Source organism: Denticeps clupeoides, chromosome 10 (assembly GCF_900700375.1).
Source record: "Denticeps clupeoides chromosome 10, fDenClu1.1, whole genome shotgun sequence".
NCBI lineage: Eukaryota > Metazoa > Chordata > Actinopteri > Clupeiformes > Denticipitidae > Denticeps > Denticeps clupeoides.
In genome coordinates this window covers 17811963-17830291 of record NC_041716.1, presented here as the reverse complement: position 1 = coordinate 17830291, position 18329 = coordinate 17811963, and the positions used below count along the sequence as shown (strand labels likewise).

Genomic DNA, 18329 nt, shown 5'->3' with positions numbered 1-18329 from the left:
CGCCATGGCGATAATGGGTAAACCAGGAAGGTCAGGTGTGCATCTGGGATCCATGTTTCCAACCCTGATCCAGGACAAGAGGATGTTTACGGAGGACGACTGTGGTGTCAGCAGAGGAGAGAGTTTAAGGATGAGCGACACTTTTTGCTCCGTCTCAGCCTCCCTCTCTTTTTTATTTTCGAAGCTTGAATTCATTACAAACCAATGGCAGTCTTCCCTGAATGTAGCTCCCCACATATCAGCATCTGAAGTATTTATCTTCCCCTCCACCATTGAGACCAAAGTGAACGTTTCGAACTCTTCCGCCCGATCGTAAATTATTTGGTGCTGTGTGAGTTTTTAGAAACATGGACAATGCATGGGAGCACATTCCTGAAACACGCCCTGGGCTCCACCACACAGCTTTGTGAACAGCAGAGCCGCATGGCAGGATTAGACGGGGTTTCCTTCTGAGCCGCCGTTCGTCGTGCTGCCCGGTCGAGGTGGCATCAGTGGCATCAGCCCAGCTGCTTGTTGGGATCCATCATGAGAGCTTAAGCCCCGCTGCTGCATGCCTGTGCCCACAGTAGCGTCCCTGGTCAAAAAACGGTTCCCTGTTATAAATAAGTAAGTGAGCAAGTGTCGGGTTTTGGAGAACACTGAATGAATGTTGATATTAAACTATTATAGGTGAAAAAAAAATGATAGATGCTCTTGGACTCAATTGCACAGCGTCCAGGACCCGATCCAAGAAATAAATCACATAAACCTCGACTTGGCTGTAGTCTTTGGCTGTAGTCTAGGATGTTATCGGATGTGTTTTATGATCTGTGTATTTAAAGGTTTATTAGATTTGGAGGAGGATGTTAAAGTGTGGGAAATGACTGGGTGTTGGTAGAAATGTCGCCACACTCCCAGCGAAAGTCAGGATGCCTTTCATGTTTTTTGGTGAATTTTGCCTTCTTGTTATTTATTATTGACCCCGCTGAAGATATGGCAATCCTCGAAATGCATGTTCCGAAGCTAGCTGTGGCTATTAGTATTTATAATAATTCTTATCTTTTTGTATGTATTTGTAAAAACACTGTGTCTGTTTGTTTGAGCTCCGCTCCAGTTAGTTCAAGTTTACTATGTACAATGTACATTTTGCTTTTCGAGGAAGGCCTCGGATGAGAAAATTAGGCCAGCACGGCATCAAGGAATGGACACTACTTAGAATTTTTAATCTCACTTTCACAGACAGGCAGCCCAAAGCTAGAATGCCACACTTTTTATCCTTTCTGTAAACTCTAAAGTTCTCAGTGCCCAGCTTTAGCCATCATTGAAGTATTTTAAGAGCAACACTGCCATCGTGTGGTCATGAATGCAAACGCACACACACACACACACACACATGTGGTTTCATTCATTTCTATTGTGTTGTTGCACTGTTGCAATGGACGTCAAGAATTCACAGCAACACACAAACACTTAATTAGTACAACGTGTATTCTGGCTCAAAGGGCCCTCTCAACATCTGCTCTTACAATTTCTTCTCATCAAGCAACTGAGTGATTCAGACTAAACAGTACACTCCCTCCGTGTCCAAAGTGTATCGGTAATTAAAGCCGAGCTCATAAACGAATACTCCCTGTCCATAGTCACTCTGCTCATCCATCCTTCCGCTGCCTCATCCTGTAGAGATTTCCTGGAGATATGCTGAAGCATTCCAGAAGGGTCACAAATGTATTCCAGAAGTACTCAAACTTCCTTTAAAAAAAAAAGGAAAAGATATTGCATAGCTATGTGAGTGACAACATTATAACATGTGGATGTGGTATAACTTTCATTTGCAGAATATAGAGGCCTTTCACTTTCACTAAAAAAACATGAGTTCATCAATCGAGTATGTGCAGTATGCGATGTGGCCACTGTACGTTTTTTTAGCGCTCTAGAACTATTTTTCAACACTTACTGTCTTTATTTGAATTTTCTTTAGTTCCATTTTTTCATGGTAAAAACAATTCAAACCCTAGACACAGTAAAGCTCATTATTTCATCACTTACTGGTTTACTTATAGTAGATAATGCATCACACTGTGACTAGATGTATGATAAGATCATTTTAGAAAAATAATAACATCTCCAGTTCCAGTATAATTACGCGTTTCCATTTGCAGCCTGTACATAGCGCTGAAAAAGCCAAAGCTTCTCATTTCTTCCAGAATCAAAATACAATAATTCCAAATACAATAAAATTAGGTACAGTTCCTGAACTGGGGAGATATATATATATATATTGCATTGCACTGAAATAGTTTACAATCAATTGACAATCAATCTGCACAAAAGCCTACTCCTTATTTCACATGTATCTTTATTGCACATGGAATATGAATTGAACCGAAGGTGGAGATTAATTGTCATTCAGTGCCCTGGTTAGAAACCAGGTTAGAAACTGCTATTTTGTCTGTTAGTCCTTGTTTTAATGCTCCTGTTTCTTTAACCTGATGGAACTGCTTAATATCAAGTCGGTTCATTCACAAATTCATTCATTTGGCTGTGGAGCTTTTATCCTAAATGAATTACAGAGTGGATGCACTGGAAACTGTAGCATGATGTCTAATCTAAGCCTAACTAACTTAAAGCTATGTTCCTCACGAAGCCTTTTTGCACAAGTTGGGCCCCAGACAGGCCAAGAAACTATACTAAAAGAATTCTCTAGAATGCTTGAATCGCCTTTATTAATGATTCTGAGAAAAATAATGATAGAGGTTTGGTGTATTGTATGTTATCAAAGAAAATATAGCAGATATACCAGAAAAGATTCAGGTTAATTTGCAGACATCTGAATTGTTTAAACTATTAAAATGTTAATTTAACAAATGGAACTTTTGAGATAAGTGTCATTAATTTGTGCTCCACTGAGGCAATAATGAGAGCGCAGCGTCCTCTGCTTTCTAGCCAAATTCACTGTTCCTGGCATTAATGCAGCTCTTCCACAACTATGTGCATTTGGTATTTGCATCTGCCATTCTCAAGGAGGGTTTTCATCCAGGCCAGACCGTGGAAAATGTAGAGTGGCCAGCAGCCTTGGGCTGATTTTTTTTTAAAACTGAAGTCCAGCGGCGGTGAGTAATTTGCAAGTGAGGGCTGGAATGTAATAATAATGGTTTGTAATGGCTTGGCGATTGTCGCTGCTGCATTCAGATTCTAATTGGTTTTGCGGCTAAGTGGTTACGTTATTTGTTCTTTTCAGAAAACTTGGCAGCGCAGAGTGTAGCCCAGTGCAGACATTCATTTAACACGTTTATACGAGCTAACAGTAAGAAAAAAATGGTCCTGGGCTGAAAAAAAAGCCTCGGGCTTTTAAACTGAACTAAACTAAACTGAACTTTAAACTATCCCAGAGAAGCTTTTCTTTTCAGTAGTGATCAGTATCACTCACCCAACACAAGCACAACCTTAATATAATAGGCTCTTTGAACAGAAACATACTCATCATCAGTATTAAGCAGCCCAAAAAAAACACAAAAAGACAGCACACAGCTCAATTTAACGGATGACTATTACGGTTTATTCAATATGGTTGAAATGCCACAAGAACCAACAGTAATTGCATTGAAATTACTGCAAATTGTACTACAGTTTTGTCTGAATGCTCAAGACGATATTATTTTTGTCGTAAAGGTTCATTTAAATGCCATTTCATAATTTTCATTGTTTATCCATTTAGGGGCAGTGGTGGCCTACTGGTTAAGGAAGTGGCCCCGTAATCTAAAGGTTGCCGTCCCAACACGCTGCTCCCCGGGCGCCTGTCATGGCTGCCCGCTGCTCACCAAGGGTGATGGTTAAAATCAGAGGACACAGTTTGTTGTGTCATTGTTTCACAATGACAATCATCTCACTTTCATTTAAAAAGATAAAAATGACAAAAACAATCATTTATGGTTTCATGTAGTTGAACCCACATCTGGTCTGTACTAGATACTGTACTTACATTTACATTTATGGCATTTATAAAAACGCCCTTACCCAGAGAGTCTCGCAGTCAGTAGTGACAGGGACAGTCCCCCCCTGGAGACTCTCAGGGTTAAGTGTCCTGCTCAGGGACACAGTGGGAGTAAGTGGGGTTTGAATCTGGGTCTTCTGGTTCATTATTACTAACAGGGCTACTACTTCATCAGTGCAGCTGTTAACTCACCCATTAAAGCTCATGTAAACCGACTGTATTTCTTTCCTTCTTCCCGCCACCTCTCACGTCTCACCAGGAAATCCCGCGATGAAACGACGCTTCCATCCAGACAGCGCCCCGCCCCGCCCCCCCGGTAGCGCCCCTCCCCTTATTCAAATGAGCGATGCGCGCGCCCGAGATGAACCGCCACTCTGTGCTCCGCGGCGCCGGAGCTGACGCGATCCGGAGCGGCTGCGGGCATCACCTCCTCCGACGCGGCGATGGGGAAGGTCGAGGGCGGCATGAAGTGCGTCAAGTATCTCCTGTTCATATTCAACTTCATATTTTGGGTGAGTTTTCCGCGCGCGGGGCCTCACGGTCTCGCGATGCATCGTTTTTATCCGCCAGCTTGAAGCCTGCAGGTGCGAACAAGTGTGTGTGTGTGTGTGTGTGTGTGTGTGTGTGTGTGTGTGTGTGTGTGTGTGTGCGCGTGCGTGTTTCGCATATCGAAGTAAAAGTGTCCTAATGGGATCCCGACCGCCATCAGTACGCACACGCCCCACAATCCCGGGCTATTTTCGGCGTCTCCGGCCCCTGCTGGCTGCGTGGGTGGGTGGGTGGGTGAGTGGGTGGGTTTGGTGGGGTGAGTCCCGACTCGTCGACCTCAAATCAGATTTTCCACTGAGGGAAAATCCGCCCCTTTTTCCTCCGTGCGGCGTGTTTTGAGGGGGAAGACGCCGCGCAGTGGAAAAGGAGGCGCGTTATGGGCCCTTAAATGGAAATTCGTGCATTTATATTAACAAACATGTTGTAACCGCTGGAAAATGCACAGCGCCGGCTTGTTTTGCTGGTAAATTTCACCATTTTTGCCCACACACACACGCTTTTTCCCAGTGCAACAGTGCCAGGTGTGTGTGTGTGTGTGTGTGTGTGTGTGTGTGTGAGTGAGGTGTGTATTGGGCGCTGCTGCTGTGTTGGGAAGATGACGGCATTTTATTTCAGCGGTTCAGTTTATTTTAGGTGAAGGCGTCACAAGCCAGAATCATCCTGACTGAAGCTGTGTTTTTAGTTGCACGGCACAGATTTGGATATTCCATTTATTACTTAACTAGAAACCGTACACGTTAGCTACACACACACATAGTAGCATTAACAGCAGAACGTAACCTCCTTACCGTAAATCGACTGTGTTTCTTTCCATCTTTTTCGGTTCTGTGCAACAGGAAATTATGCAGCAGCGGTGAGGAAGGGCATGGCGGGAAAAAACGACAAAGGCATTAAATTCACCCAGAAATACACATCACCTATTAGGTTCTGCACAGTAATGTATTGCTCCGTACTGTGCATTTAATTTCCATATTTTGGGAGTCGTATGCAGGCGATGCACATTTAACACAATCAGAGAGAGTTTTTCCATATTGGAGTATCACTGACATAGTGATTCGATTTCCTCGTATGCACAGCAGCGACACGAGCCCCAGCACGCCCGGGAGCAAGAGTCTCCAATGGCCTCCAATGACTAGCGCCAGTTCGTTAACATGAAAAAGAACTAGTTCATAGTTCATCTTGAATTAACAACGAGACCAACACTTGTGCATAAAACTGAACCAAATACTCAAACGGTCTGTGCCGGCTGCACCAGCTGTCTTCTACACTACACTACGCTGCATTATACATGTCAACGTACAAAAAGCTTTCAGAAACAGGAACAACAATCACCAATAATATATATAAAATACTTATTACTGCACATAATGCAGCCGTAACAACATGTTTGTTCATTCAATAAGATTTTTACCCAGTTTTCCTTCTGCAAGTAGCATATTTTGTGTCTTTTTTTTTTTTGTTTGTCTTATCGTGGGCTTCCACAATCCGTTGAAAAAGTCTCTTGAGAGAGAGCGAGAGACGTGTGGCGAAAAAACAGGACACTGAACAAATGAAAGCTGGGATAAACAAGGGTTTGGATGAGATTGATGTGGGTATATTGTGTGTGTGTGTGTCTGTGTGTTAAGCTACAGACAGACAGTTGCCATGATCCTGACCTAGATAAATGGGGGGAAATGAGAGCTGTTGCTAGAGAACGGTAATGGCTGTTTCCAGAGTTGAGATGGTTCACATCCTATCTGCTGTCTGCTTTTTCTTTTTCTAATAGTCATATTTCCATGTAAACAGACAATCTTCCGGTAACTGTGCACATACGAACGTCACATAATGTAATAACATGTTCTAATAACCACATTATATTATAATTATGGTCTTGGACAAACATCCGGGACCCCTGTGGCTGGGGGCAATTTATCGTTATTCCTTGCTGATGGATTGGAAGACTGATTGATCGTGGAGGATGAGTGCAAAAGCCCAGAAAGCCCAGTCCTGAACGCGTCGCTCCCGGCCGTACGGTAAACATACCCCCCCAGCGCACGGCCTGATAATATCGGCCGCCGCCAGGGTGATTTAAACAGTCTCTCCGGACAGCATTAACTGCGGCGCAGCTCCTTGTGTCAATATGCGCGTGTTATGGTTACATTCAAATATTGACACAGGGTCTCTTAGTTTAGTACGAACGCAACGCAAACACCGCCGGGCCATCTTCCCGCGGGACGGGTCGCAGCACGGGACCATTTTTAGCCAAAGACCGGCACTTTGCTCGTCGCTGTTCCCATAAATCTGTAATAATAATGCCTGACCCTGTCACAAGAGAACAATGGCGAGGAAGCCATTAAATTGGGTCTGCATGAGTGGACGTCTGGAGTTCGGGACGCCGGTGGCCTCTGTCTCGAGCCACTCGTATAAATAAAAAAGAAACAGGAATGTTGTTTGGAATATGTTTCAAAAATCATGCATGAAGCTCAAATGTGAGTAAATAACTTTTAAATGCTACTGGCTTAAATGCCCCCCCCCCCATCACCAGAAAGGCCAGCAGCAGCCACCCCTCCACAACTATGGGACAAAGAGACACACCCATGTTTTCCGAAGTGGTGGTGGTTCTTTCTGCTCATCCACATGGACACACACACACACACACACACAGATATATGATCATACACACTCTCATCCATCGCTTCAGCTTTTTGAAGAAAGAAATTAGTCCCGGCCCGAAAAGCGTTACTCATCATCATCTGCGTGACAGCTTGCTGGGATTCATCAAAATCACCATCATCAGTTCAATTGTGATGTGTGTGTTAAACCTTAGATAAGGGAAGATGTTATGAGTGGGTATATGGAACAAATGTAATGACTTGAACCCAAATGGTATATTTTACCCCCTTTTTTTGGGGGGGGGTTGACCCAGTTAACGCACATGGCACCATGTGGATACTATCACCTCATGTCCTTGGCTGTCACACCTGGCCAGGAGTGTTCAACGCAGCTACTGTGGGATTAAATGCGGTGTATTTCTTACTTGTCAACTACTATTAATATTCATATGGGGTTACGGTTGCCACTTCTGCAAACTAGTTAAATCTTTTCAGATGTGGTACTATTCGAACAATGACGCGTCATCATCGTCCCAGGGTGGTAGGGTGTTTGGGAGATGACCGCTTCTTTCCTTCTCTTGAATACAAAAGAAGACGACAGTTGAGAGAATGTCGCTCCACGTCTGGAGTTCAAATGAGAAAGTGGCTTTAAATTCTTAACATTTATTGGAGAATAAATCTAGACGTCTACGGAAATTTGCGGAGTAACATATTTAACTGCGCTGTAAAAGTGGCAGTAAATCGAAAGGCAGAATATCCAAACGTGAAAACGAAAACACGCCAGAGGCTGTTACGTTAGTTAAGTTGGGAGTCCTGCGACTCCCGTCAGCTTTTTTACGATTGGTGCGTTTGCCTCATAAAGCAAGCTCAGCGCGAGATGCCCAGGCCTCCATCCCTCAGCCGCGACGTTTGCCGTTTGTCAGCTGCATGCAACACGCTGTAGTGCTTTAAGACCTGAGAACGTGTGCTAGACAGGTCTCTTCACCTAACGGCAGAATTGCAGGGTCTCGTCTGAATATGAATATGAAGACGTTTGTTCCCTGACCGGCAACTTGACGTTTGCAGTTTCGCTTCCTGTTCACCTGCTGCATTATTTCCTCTTTAGAGCAGTCGGCTGAAAACATCTTCCGTGTGATGATAATTTTCTGCTAATTAATATGTTTTATAGTCACTGTGTTCTTATATTAACCACTGATCAAAGCACGCTGCTCCCCGGGCGCCTGTCATGGCTGCCCACCGCTCACCAAGGGCGATGGTCAAAAGCAGAGGACACATTTCGTTGTGGCACCGTGTGCTTTGCTGCAGAATTTCGCGATGACAGTCACTTCACTTTCCGCACCAATCACGTTTATGCTTCAAATGAACCGAGAGCGTTAAAGGTCCAGAGTTTGAGATTAATTGTTCGCTCCCACTAAAAAAATGCATTACAAGTGTAGGCCTTTCAGTGTAGGCCTTAATAAGAAGTTGTGAAAAAGAAGTCTTCAAATACATGAAAATTGCCTCTATGCAAACATTGTTTGAGTTTCTGGATATATTTTCATATCGTGAATTTGGCTCTATTAATAGTCTGTCTAATCTGTCAGATTGTTCTATACATTTGCATGGAAGTGCTTCTGCGTCTCTGTTGTAAGAGCGGGACTCTTAACGGCTTGATGTTAGACTCGCACTCTTAAAGGGATAGTAGGATAGTAGGTGAGCACTTCTTCTCAATGCGAAAAGGCAGGGTCATCCGGTTCCACACTTTTTCACGTTCTCAAGAAAGAAATCTCATGGCAAATAAGATTCATTACATGCACTTTTGACCGGAGTGGAAACTTTTCGTTAGAGTAGCCCCAAAAGTACCTATAGTGATAGAGTATGGTTACGTTTTACTATGGAAAACATTGTTATTGTAGTAGCCTAGTGTGTAACACACTCCTCCATGAAGCAGAAGACCACATAGTCCCAGGTTCAAATCCCAAATACTACCATTGTGTCCCTGAGCAAGTCACTTAACCCTCAGTTGCTCGATGGGGACTGCCGCTGTCACTTCTGATTGTGGGTCACTCTCATAAATGTAAATTAAGTTAGGAAAACGTACAGGTTTGTAAACCGAGACCTCTTGCACCAGCCAGATAAACATGGAAACCTATGGTATCGGCCTTATGTACTCTCTCTCTCTCTCTCTCTCACACTCACATCTATGTATATTGAAAACATGCATATTTATAAAACTCTTTTTATTTCCTCTCGACAGATGATGGGGTCTTTGGTTTTGGCGGTGGGACTCTGGTTAAGGTTGGACCCTCAGACGGTGTCAATGCTGACCAGTGAGGGAGCACCGGACGCCTTCTTCATCGGTGAGTTGGTAGCAGCTGGCTCTGTCACATTGTTCCAACACGAACACCGCAGCTGAGGCGCCCACCTTGTTTTCTGTCAGCATAAACACCATTGCATTGTGGGAGTCGCATGTCATGTTTTGAGTGGCACATCAAAGGGGAATGATCGTTATTCCAACGTATCCCGAGCATTCACAAGTGTAAATTTGATTTGTTAGGCATCGTACAGAATATATGAGACACAAATGGTCCTCAGAAGGAGGCATTTTATTGGGACTGGTGTGTCGTCAGGGATGGGATGTAAGGGGACCAAATGTAACACCCAGTCAGTCCACGTTACATGTGGAATGTAAAAAACAACATTCGTGCTGACATTTTGTTCATGTTGATTGATATTCCTATATCAGAGATGGGCATCAACCTTCCTGGACTCTGATTGGTTTAGAATACGACATAATATGTTACCTAATATGTTACAGCCTTATTCCAAACTGGATAATTCTACACACAGCACCCCATAATGACAAGTTTAAAAAACAGAGAAATCCAGGATTTCTCTGTACATTGCCCAACCCCTGCAGCTGAAAAACATCCCACAGCACGAATCTGCCACCACCATGCTTACTGTAGGGGTGGTATTGGTGATGAGCAGTGTCTGGTTTCCTACAAACATGGTACCTGACATTAACACCAAAGAGTTCAATCTTTGTCTTGTCAAACTAGAGAATTTTGTTTCTCATGGTCTGAGAGTTCTTAAGGTGCCTTTTAGCAAGCTTGTACTTAGGAGTGGCTTCCGTCTGCCCACTCTACCATACAGGCTTGATTTGGTTTATTGCTGCAGAGATGGTTGTCCTTCTAGAAGGTTCTCCTTTGTCCACAGAGAACCTCTGGAGCTCAGACAGAGTGACCATCGGATTCTTGTTCACGTCCCTGACTAAGGATCCTTTCCCCTGATCACTCAGTTTAGGTGGCCAGCCAGCTCTAGGAAGAGTCCTGGTGGTATTGAAGTTCTTTCATTTACATTTACATTTGTGAAGCTACAGGTTTGGAAAAGCATCCTGTGTGGACCACAATTAGAAAGAGGACAGGTACCTGGCCTTGGGACTTCAGCTGTTTTTTCTCCTTGAATCTCTTAGCTGCGGCCCAGATATCTGATGTCATCCCCAGCCTTCAGAAAGAAACATGAATAATGGCCTTTGAGGCAGTCAGTGTGTTAGTCATGGATTCTCGTGTGTGTGTGTGTTTGTGTGAGCTGTTCTCACTGAGCTCTGTTTTTTTTTTCAGAACTGTGAATCTTCAGAACTCATGAAACGTGTCTGGGTGTAAATTGTGATTTAGTTGCGTAAATGAAAAAACAAACCATAACAAATGACAAGATATAGGTTCATGATTCATAGCCAAAGGGTACCAACAGCTATATCTGCATTTTCCGAATGCATTACATGCCTTTCGGCTTCTGGAACCTTCTCAATGTTTATTCTTGGTCACCATGGGGAGTGTTTGAGCATCTTTGCCAGGAGGCAGTGCCGAAAGATTCTCAAGCCTCACATGGAACAATGACAAAAATGACAATGTTGCATAATTCAGGCATCTCTTCTTACCCGAGATGATGTGATGGGGGCTTTCTATGGCCCGGTGTTGGCGCTTCCATAATTGCTTCCATTATTTTTTTGGACGTATCAGCATTACTGTGGGTTCTGCTCTGGGTGGGGCAGCGGAGCATCAGGCGTGCAGAGATCAACACGGAGCCGGCTGGATTGCAGAGAGCTGTGACCTCTGCTGGAGGTGGGGTTGGAGGTGTGTCTGGAGGAAATGCCGAGGTGTGATGATGACCTAATTCTGGCGAAAAAGGAACCTCACACACCGTGGTCGGCCAGACGGAACAGCCAGGCTCGGATGAGCGGTGAAGCGCCCTCTCCAAGGTCGCCTAGGCGACGGAGTCAATATTGCTGTTGTAAAGCAGCAGATGCCGTCCTCGCGCTCTGTATAGTTTTGCTTTCTCTTTAGACGTTCAAGCAGTTTTTCACGTTTGAATGTGTTTGGCATGTGGCTAGATTGGAAACTTCATTTGAGTAGAGTTGCAGATGACTGAGAGGTGTCCTTTGGGTGTTATTTTTATTAGTATCAGTAATAATTTTAGCACTGATATAGTCTGAATGCAGAAGGGCATTGTGTTAATTGATTGGAATATGCTGTTTAAATACATTTTCACATTCACTAATTAGTCAAGTCAAGTCCGCTTTATTGTCAATTCTGCCACATGTACAGGACATGCAGAGAATTGAAATTACTCTCTGACCCATACAAGTAACATTAAATACAAAAACAGTAACAGTAACATTGAATACAAAGTATAAATACAATAAAAAAAAAAAAAAACACAATATACAATTTTAAAAACACCATATACAAATAAGGGCACATGGTGGAGAGTGCAAAACCATGTAGTGCAACAGAGGTAAGTTTAAAGTGACGAAGTGACAAGTCACTTTAAACTTCCACTAAATATTTAATATCCACTAAACCAGTGCATCTCAATAAAAAAGGCCATTTGTTATCATAATTATTCAAAGGAAAACCTTCATATGTGCTGTATTTGTTACAAATATTGAAATATTTTCATCTCAATGAATATTGCTGATAGCTCTAGATAAAAAGGATTCGCAGTACAAAAACATCTTAATTTCTACAGTCAGTACTCAAATAATGCCAACAAATGACCTGTCGCACCATTTTTTCACTTTGATAAAAAACAATCTGTTTATAGAAGAGGAAGGCATTTGATATAAACCTTATTACTATCGGAAATGAGGAATACTGCTTTATAGACATGAATCTAGGGTTGTCATCATCTCTGTGGACCAGGGCCACCTGTGGCCCATTCTCAGCCAGTGGGGTGTTCTGGGCTGGAACGGACCCCATTTGGTGTGCATGTTACCCCCGCTGGGTATAGAGAAGAAAAATGAGGGGAGAGGTCCTGACATCACCTTTGACTTTAGCTCGGCTTTGTTGTGTTCCCACCTGATGGATCCATTATTGATCTCAATAAAGGATGATCTCATCCTTTATTCTTCCTTTCTCTTTTCTGGGAGGGAGGAAAGCTGCTCGTATGTCTTCCCCTGCTGGTAGTTTTCAGAACTACTCTGCACTGCACTGGCGCTTTCCCGTTGGAATCGTGAACAGACCGAACAGTACAACATTTACATCTTACTCTGTCCCAATTTTTCATTTTTGTAGGTGTCTACATCCTGATCGGAGCTGGGGGACTGGTGATGCTGGTGGGCTTTTTTGGATGCTGTGGCGCTGTCAGGGAATCCCAGTGCCTTTTGGGCTCGGTAGGTGACCTGATAAATTCATTCACTGTTAGAAAACCCTTTTAAATGATAACAGTTGCATTGAATTAAGAAGCACTAAAACGGAACAAATAAAACTGCATCATTATTTCACACTTTGTCAATGACTACCATTGTTCTTTTTCTGTTCAAACCCCCTGCTTCACAGTAGTTGTATCAGCTGTAGTCCCGGCATTGCGCTTAAAAACCCGAAGGGTTTCTAGGGTGGCAGTTGCCCTGTCATGGACAGATATACATGTGAACACAATTGAATACATATTGACTTTACCTGATATGATCTTCCATCACTGCAGTTCTTTGCCTTTCTCCTGATCATCTTCGGAGCGGAGTTAGTTGCCGGTGTGTTTGGGTTCCTGAACAAAGATAAGGTAACTTTTTCTACAGTATGCGGTGAATGTTGTTTGTTAATGACAAGGACAAATTTATGAAACTGGGGCATTTTAGCTTGATGTTGCATTGTTTGTTTGCTTTTTTCAGATCATTGAGGATGTTCAGAATTACTATATAGAATTGAGGGGGTCTAATATCACCACATTGATGGAAAGTTTCCACACCGCGGTGAGTTTGATTCCACAGTGTGCCACCATTAAATTCGAGAATGACTGCATTTGCACTACTAGTCTAAAGTTTGGAATGCACATGGTTATGGAGACTAAAATGGAGCCATTTTGAAGAATTCAATCCAACATCATATTTAGTGTTTTTGTAGCAGGAGAAAGTAAAGTATAGTTTTTATGGAAGATTTTAAGCACAAAAATTTTAATGGAAATTCATCAATTGGCAATTCAATCATTGATATTACATTTTGCAATTGCCAATTAAATGTGCAACGTGCTGATGCAATCTTTAGTGAATTTTAAAGTATGTTGAATTATAAATAGAATAGCAATTCACTTAATTGCATTTCTCTTTTTTTGCCCTGGGTTTTCATGATTTCAAGTCATTTTGCAATTGACAATTCAATGTCCAAAGCACTGATATTGGCCTTCACTAACAACGTCACTACCTTGTTCATGGCATCACCAGAATCCATTCAACCAAGTGATTTGTTCATTTCGATCAGTGACACTGTCAACGGCCTGGAGGTTGACTTGAACTCCTCTCTTTAAGTGCCATGGAAGCCTCTCGGTGAAGCCGTACAACGGACTTCTCCATCTCCCTTGAATTTTCGTGTTTTGCACAAATTCAAAAAGCAGGCATAGCGATTAAACATGGACGTGCCATGGTTCAGAATTGCCTCGTTCCTCTCAGACGTTTTTTCTTTCAGTACCTGTAAATATCTGTCATTTTTTACCCTCTAATGTAGTGGTTCCCATGTCAGAGTTGTATCTGCTCTGTAAATCTTCGTACTTAATTCCCATCATTTTATACAAAAACTGAATGCGTTTGGGAAATCTAAATAAAAGGGGGGCTTTTTGCTCTAAGGCTCTGGAAACAGTGAATTAACAGGTTGCGAATGTAACGTAATGTGAATTCTTTGTTCCGCCCTGAAAATGACTCTGATGTTAAACATTAGTTCTGCATGACTTTCCCCAAGGTTTTTGAAAAGCACAAATGACTAAATGAACAAATGTGGAATGGATTTTGGTGAGGCCATGAACAAGGAAGTGACGTTGTTAGTGAAGGCCCATCTTAATGAGCGGTCTGACAGTTGGCAATACGAGTTGCATCACAAAACGCAACACAAAATGCAATTCAGTGCCTTGTTATTCTATTTATTATGAAAAATTTTGAAATGAAACAAGGATTGCATCACGCCTATTGCACACGGTGACACATTGAAATGTGTCCTCTGCGTTTAGTGAGCAGTGGGCAGCCATGACAGACGCCCGGGGAGCAGTGTGTGGAGATGGTGCTTTGCTGAAGGGGACCTCAGTGGTACCTTCGTAGTTTGACATTTGAACCTGGGCCACCTTTGCCGCTCACAATACGTACAATATAATGTAATGGTCGCACATTGGCGAATACAAATGAAATAAAACTTCATATGAATCGTTGGCAAGTTGGCTTGGGACTGAGATTTCCACAGAACAGTGTTTCTGAAGAAATATTTATTACATGAATGGCCAGTATATCAACCTGTTTTGAACAGTGATTATTTATTTAATGTTTTGTGTAATTTTCCAGCTTGAATCAATAAAGACCTATCTTTTTATAAGTATTACGTTGGTCAGAATATTTATTAATTGATTATTTTATGCAAAATCTATCCAGAAAAGTGCTGCTGTTTTACGTTCTGGGTTTAAGCAAGAAAATATCACTAGATGGCGCCATTTATGGCTGTTTGTCTGTTAAGTGAACCAGCCATGAGTGTTGCCAGATTGGTTTACGTTTATTTACCCATTTTATTTACAGATTTTTTGACGTCGTATGCACTATTTATCGACAGTCTACTTTATCACCACTCTCTTATAAAATAAAGCCATTTTCTGTTTAAAACCAATCCTGTCCTCTGTTTCCTGATGTGTGCAGCTGAACTGCTGTGGCACCCAGGACTCCGCCTGCCCGACCAGCACTGCGGTAAGAAGCGGCGGTGCTGCCTGGCCACGATTCTATTTTTTTAACACTCTACCGGAGCAGACGTTTTCTCGCTGACTGACCCATTGTTTTGTTTTTCAGCCCTGTGACGCTGCCATCAGGGACTTTTTTGACAGTAAACTCTTCATCATTGGATACGTGGGGATCGGGATCGCCGGCATCATGGTAAAGACACTCCACTTGTGTTTGAGAGGTAGAATGATGGTAATGAGGTACAACAGGATCTTCAGACAGTTAAACTCACGTGCCTTCCACGTCAGGAGAACTTGTTGACAGCACACACTTTCACCGATATCAAGTATCACAGTCAGTGAAACTCAACGAGAATTTGTTCCTGGATCTCTGTACCTGCAGTTCCGCTTTAGAACAAATAAATAGTCACTAGTGAAACCCTCAAAATACATTTCCATTTGCGCCATTTTTACCAGACTTATCAAGAGCCACTTACAATCAGTAGTTACAGGGACAGTCCCCCCCCTGGAGACACTCAGGGTTTAGTGTCTTGCTCAGGGACACAATGGCAATAAGTGGGGTTTGAACCTGACTTTATGATCTTCTGGTTCATAGGCGAGTGTCTTACCCACTAAACTACAAGCCCCAGAATGCCAGATACATAAAGTACATTTCAGTGCAAGCAATTCATGTGCATCATTTTTGACAATGTTTTGTAGCTGTGATATATAAATGTAGCTGTGGTACTAGGGTATAACCTGTGGTTTTGTTTTGGTAATTGTTACTGTTCCTTTGATGCGGTTTAATTTTTCCTTCCACAGATTCTTGGTATGATCTTCAGCATGGTTCTCTGCTGTGCTGTACGGAACAGTCGGGAGGTGATCTAACGCATGTGCACATCTTTAGAATCCTTCTCCTGACCTTCAACCTGAGGCAGATCAAAGCCAACCAGTGGGGCTCTTAGAAACCCAAACAACATCTGACCGGGGCCTTCTGCTGTGTTCTATTTGTAAATCAACAGATGACTGTGTTATTATAGTTCTCTATTAGCGTAGTTCTTTGTTCTATATGCATTGTTCTAGCCCTGCCCCCAATGGTTTATTTTTTCTGTAATTATGGTCACACTAATTTGGTTTAACTCTGTATTGCCCCATCTGCCATCTGATACACCTAGGAGCCCCACCTCAGCTTCAGATGTCAGATAAATATAGCACAACTGCATGTGTAGACACCGGATTCTGATTGGACGAGAGGTCGGCTGATACTCAAAATCTAATACTTTTTGTCCACATTTGCGCGTCCAACATAAAAACACATGTATGCTGCTCACGGCACCATAAATATGACCTTTACCCTTTCGTCATGGGCACATCATTATATAGAAATATGAACTCCCTACGGTTTATGTTGTTTCCATGGCAACAATCAGCAGTTAGCTTGTAGTGCATATATTGTACCCTGATGTTGTCATTAGATTGGACATTTGATCTGTCTCTTGCTATAGAGGAACTTGCCTGTCCAGTCTGTATTTTGGTTAAGGACATCTGTCAGCTGATGTAATGTTTGCTGTGGTGTTGCACGCACAGCTAATGTTATATGTCAGGTCAATTAAAGACTGTGTCTGGCTCAGAACAGCAATAATCTGTGCCTTACCGCCAGACCGACAAAAACACATTACGTTACAGCGCCCCCTTGCTGTAACCGTCATTGGAGTCCAATTTAACACACAGCGTGGAGCGAAATGTAGAAATGTGCCCCATACTGCATTACTTCATCCTAATTATACCGGTATGTGAAATGTAGGTACAGTGCATTACATTTTCTTACATGCAGTGTAGACGTTGTGTAAAATATAGTGTGACCGGCTTTAATTTCCCCCTAGCTTTCGTCTTTAGCCAGAGGGCCAGTAACGTGCAGCTCGGTAACGTGCAGCCCGGTAGCGGCCGCTTGCGGCCAGTGAGAAATACTGTATCCTCTCTTGCCTTGTTGGTAGCAGAGGATGTGCCTTTGTTTTATTTCTTAATATAATATTCCAGACTTCGGATAGTGTGTCTGTCGGTTGGCATTACATTTAGGTGGCAAAATGAAGTAATGAGTTTAGCAGATTACAGATTGCTTATTTAAACCTTTTGATTCGTTTGGGTCGGACCGGTACAGAAATATGACTCCTAAATGCCGGGCGACGGATGTGGGGGTCCGGAAATGAGACGGTCTTTGTGTACCCGGCATGGTGGACGGGAACAGAAGACGACCGGCTGTACTGTAGAGGTGATGGAGGAGTGAGGGTGTGTTTGGTGTACAGAAACCGCTAGTGATGTTAACTTTAGTTCATATTCAAACAAAGCCTTTGTTTCCATAGGGGTGGTGCTCTTCCAGTGAACTAGAGCCCTTCACTCCTTACTGTGTATGAAGGTAAATGAAAAGGTCCGGAGGGATTGTTCTTTTTACTGTAAAAAGTTATACTGTTGTTGTTTTTTTATGGTCAAGTTGTGTGATAATTTATTTAATGGCTGAAACGTTTTGAGTTTGATGGCTTTCCGGCTCAGGAAGATTAATGTACAAGAAACAATAAACTTTTCTGAAGATTTTGTGGTTTCGAGATATTTTTACTGTAAAGTATGTGTGAGCCACAGCTGATAGGCCTGAGGTGTGCTGAGATGCCCTTCTCCATTCCAGAGGATGGCGTGTGGGTCTCATTCTCAAACTATTTGGCTCCATGAAAGACCTGCAACACGTTGTGTAATCCCGCAGCACTAAGATTAAGAATGTTGCCTAGCCACAAGTAACACACACACATACACATACATAGATATGGTTGAAAGTATGGAAAAAAGTCTCTTTTTTTGGCCTCTTCACCACCTCAATGTTTCATGGTCTTCATTGACTTCATGCATTCCACATTGCGCAGCATTATGATTAACATGCGGAGGAGCTGAAGTAAAGGTCCGGGATCACCCCTTCTGACGAGGGTATCGTGCACCACTCTCACCTTTCCGCTGTGAGGTCTGGGCGACAGCTGAAGAAGCTCAGCATGCTGGAAGCTATGCGGAGTGGCTGG

At 42.8% G+C, this 18329-nt stretch overlaps 1 protein-coding gene across 1 annotated transcript; it reads left to right on the top strand.

The window, feature by feature from the left end:
- Positions 1-4324: 4324 nt before the first annotated feature.
- On the top strand, positions 4325-17859 carry tspan2b (tetraspanin 2b). Its single transcript, XM_028994154.1, has 8 exons — positions 4325-4482; positions 9347-9449; positions 12666-12763; positions 13075-13149; positions 13259-13339; positions 15254-15301; positions 15401-15484; positions 16093-17859. Exons 1-8 carry the CDS (start codon positions 4414-4416, stop codon positions 16156-16158), a joined length of 624 nt encoding a protein of 207 aa, XP_028849987.1. The 5' UTR covers positions 4325-4413; the 3' UTR covers positions 16159-17859.
- Positions 17860-18329: the final 470 nt, after the last annotated feature.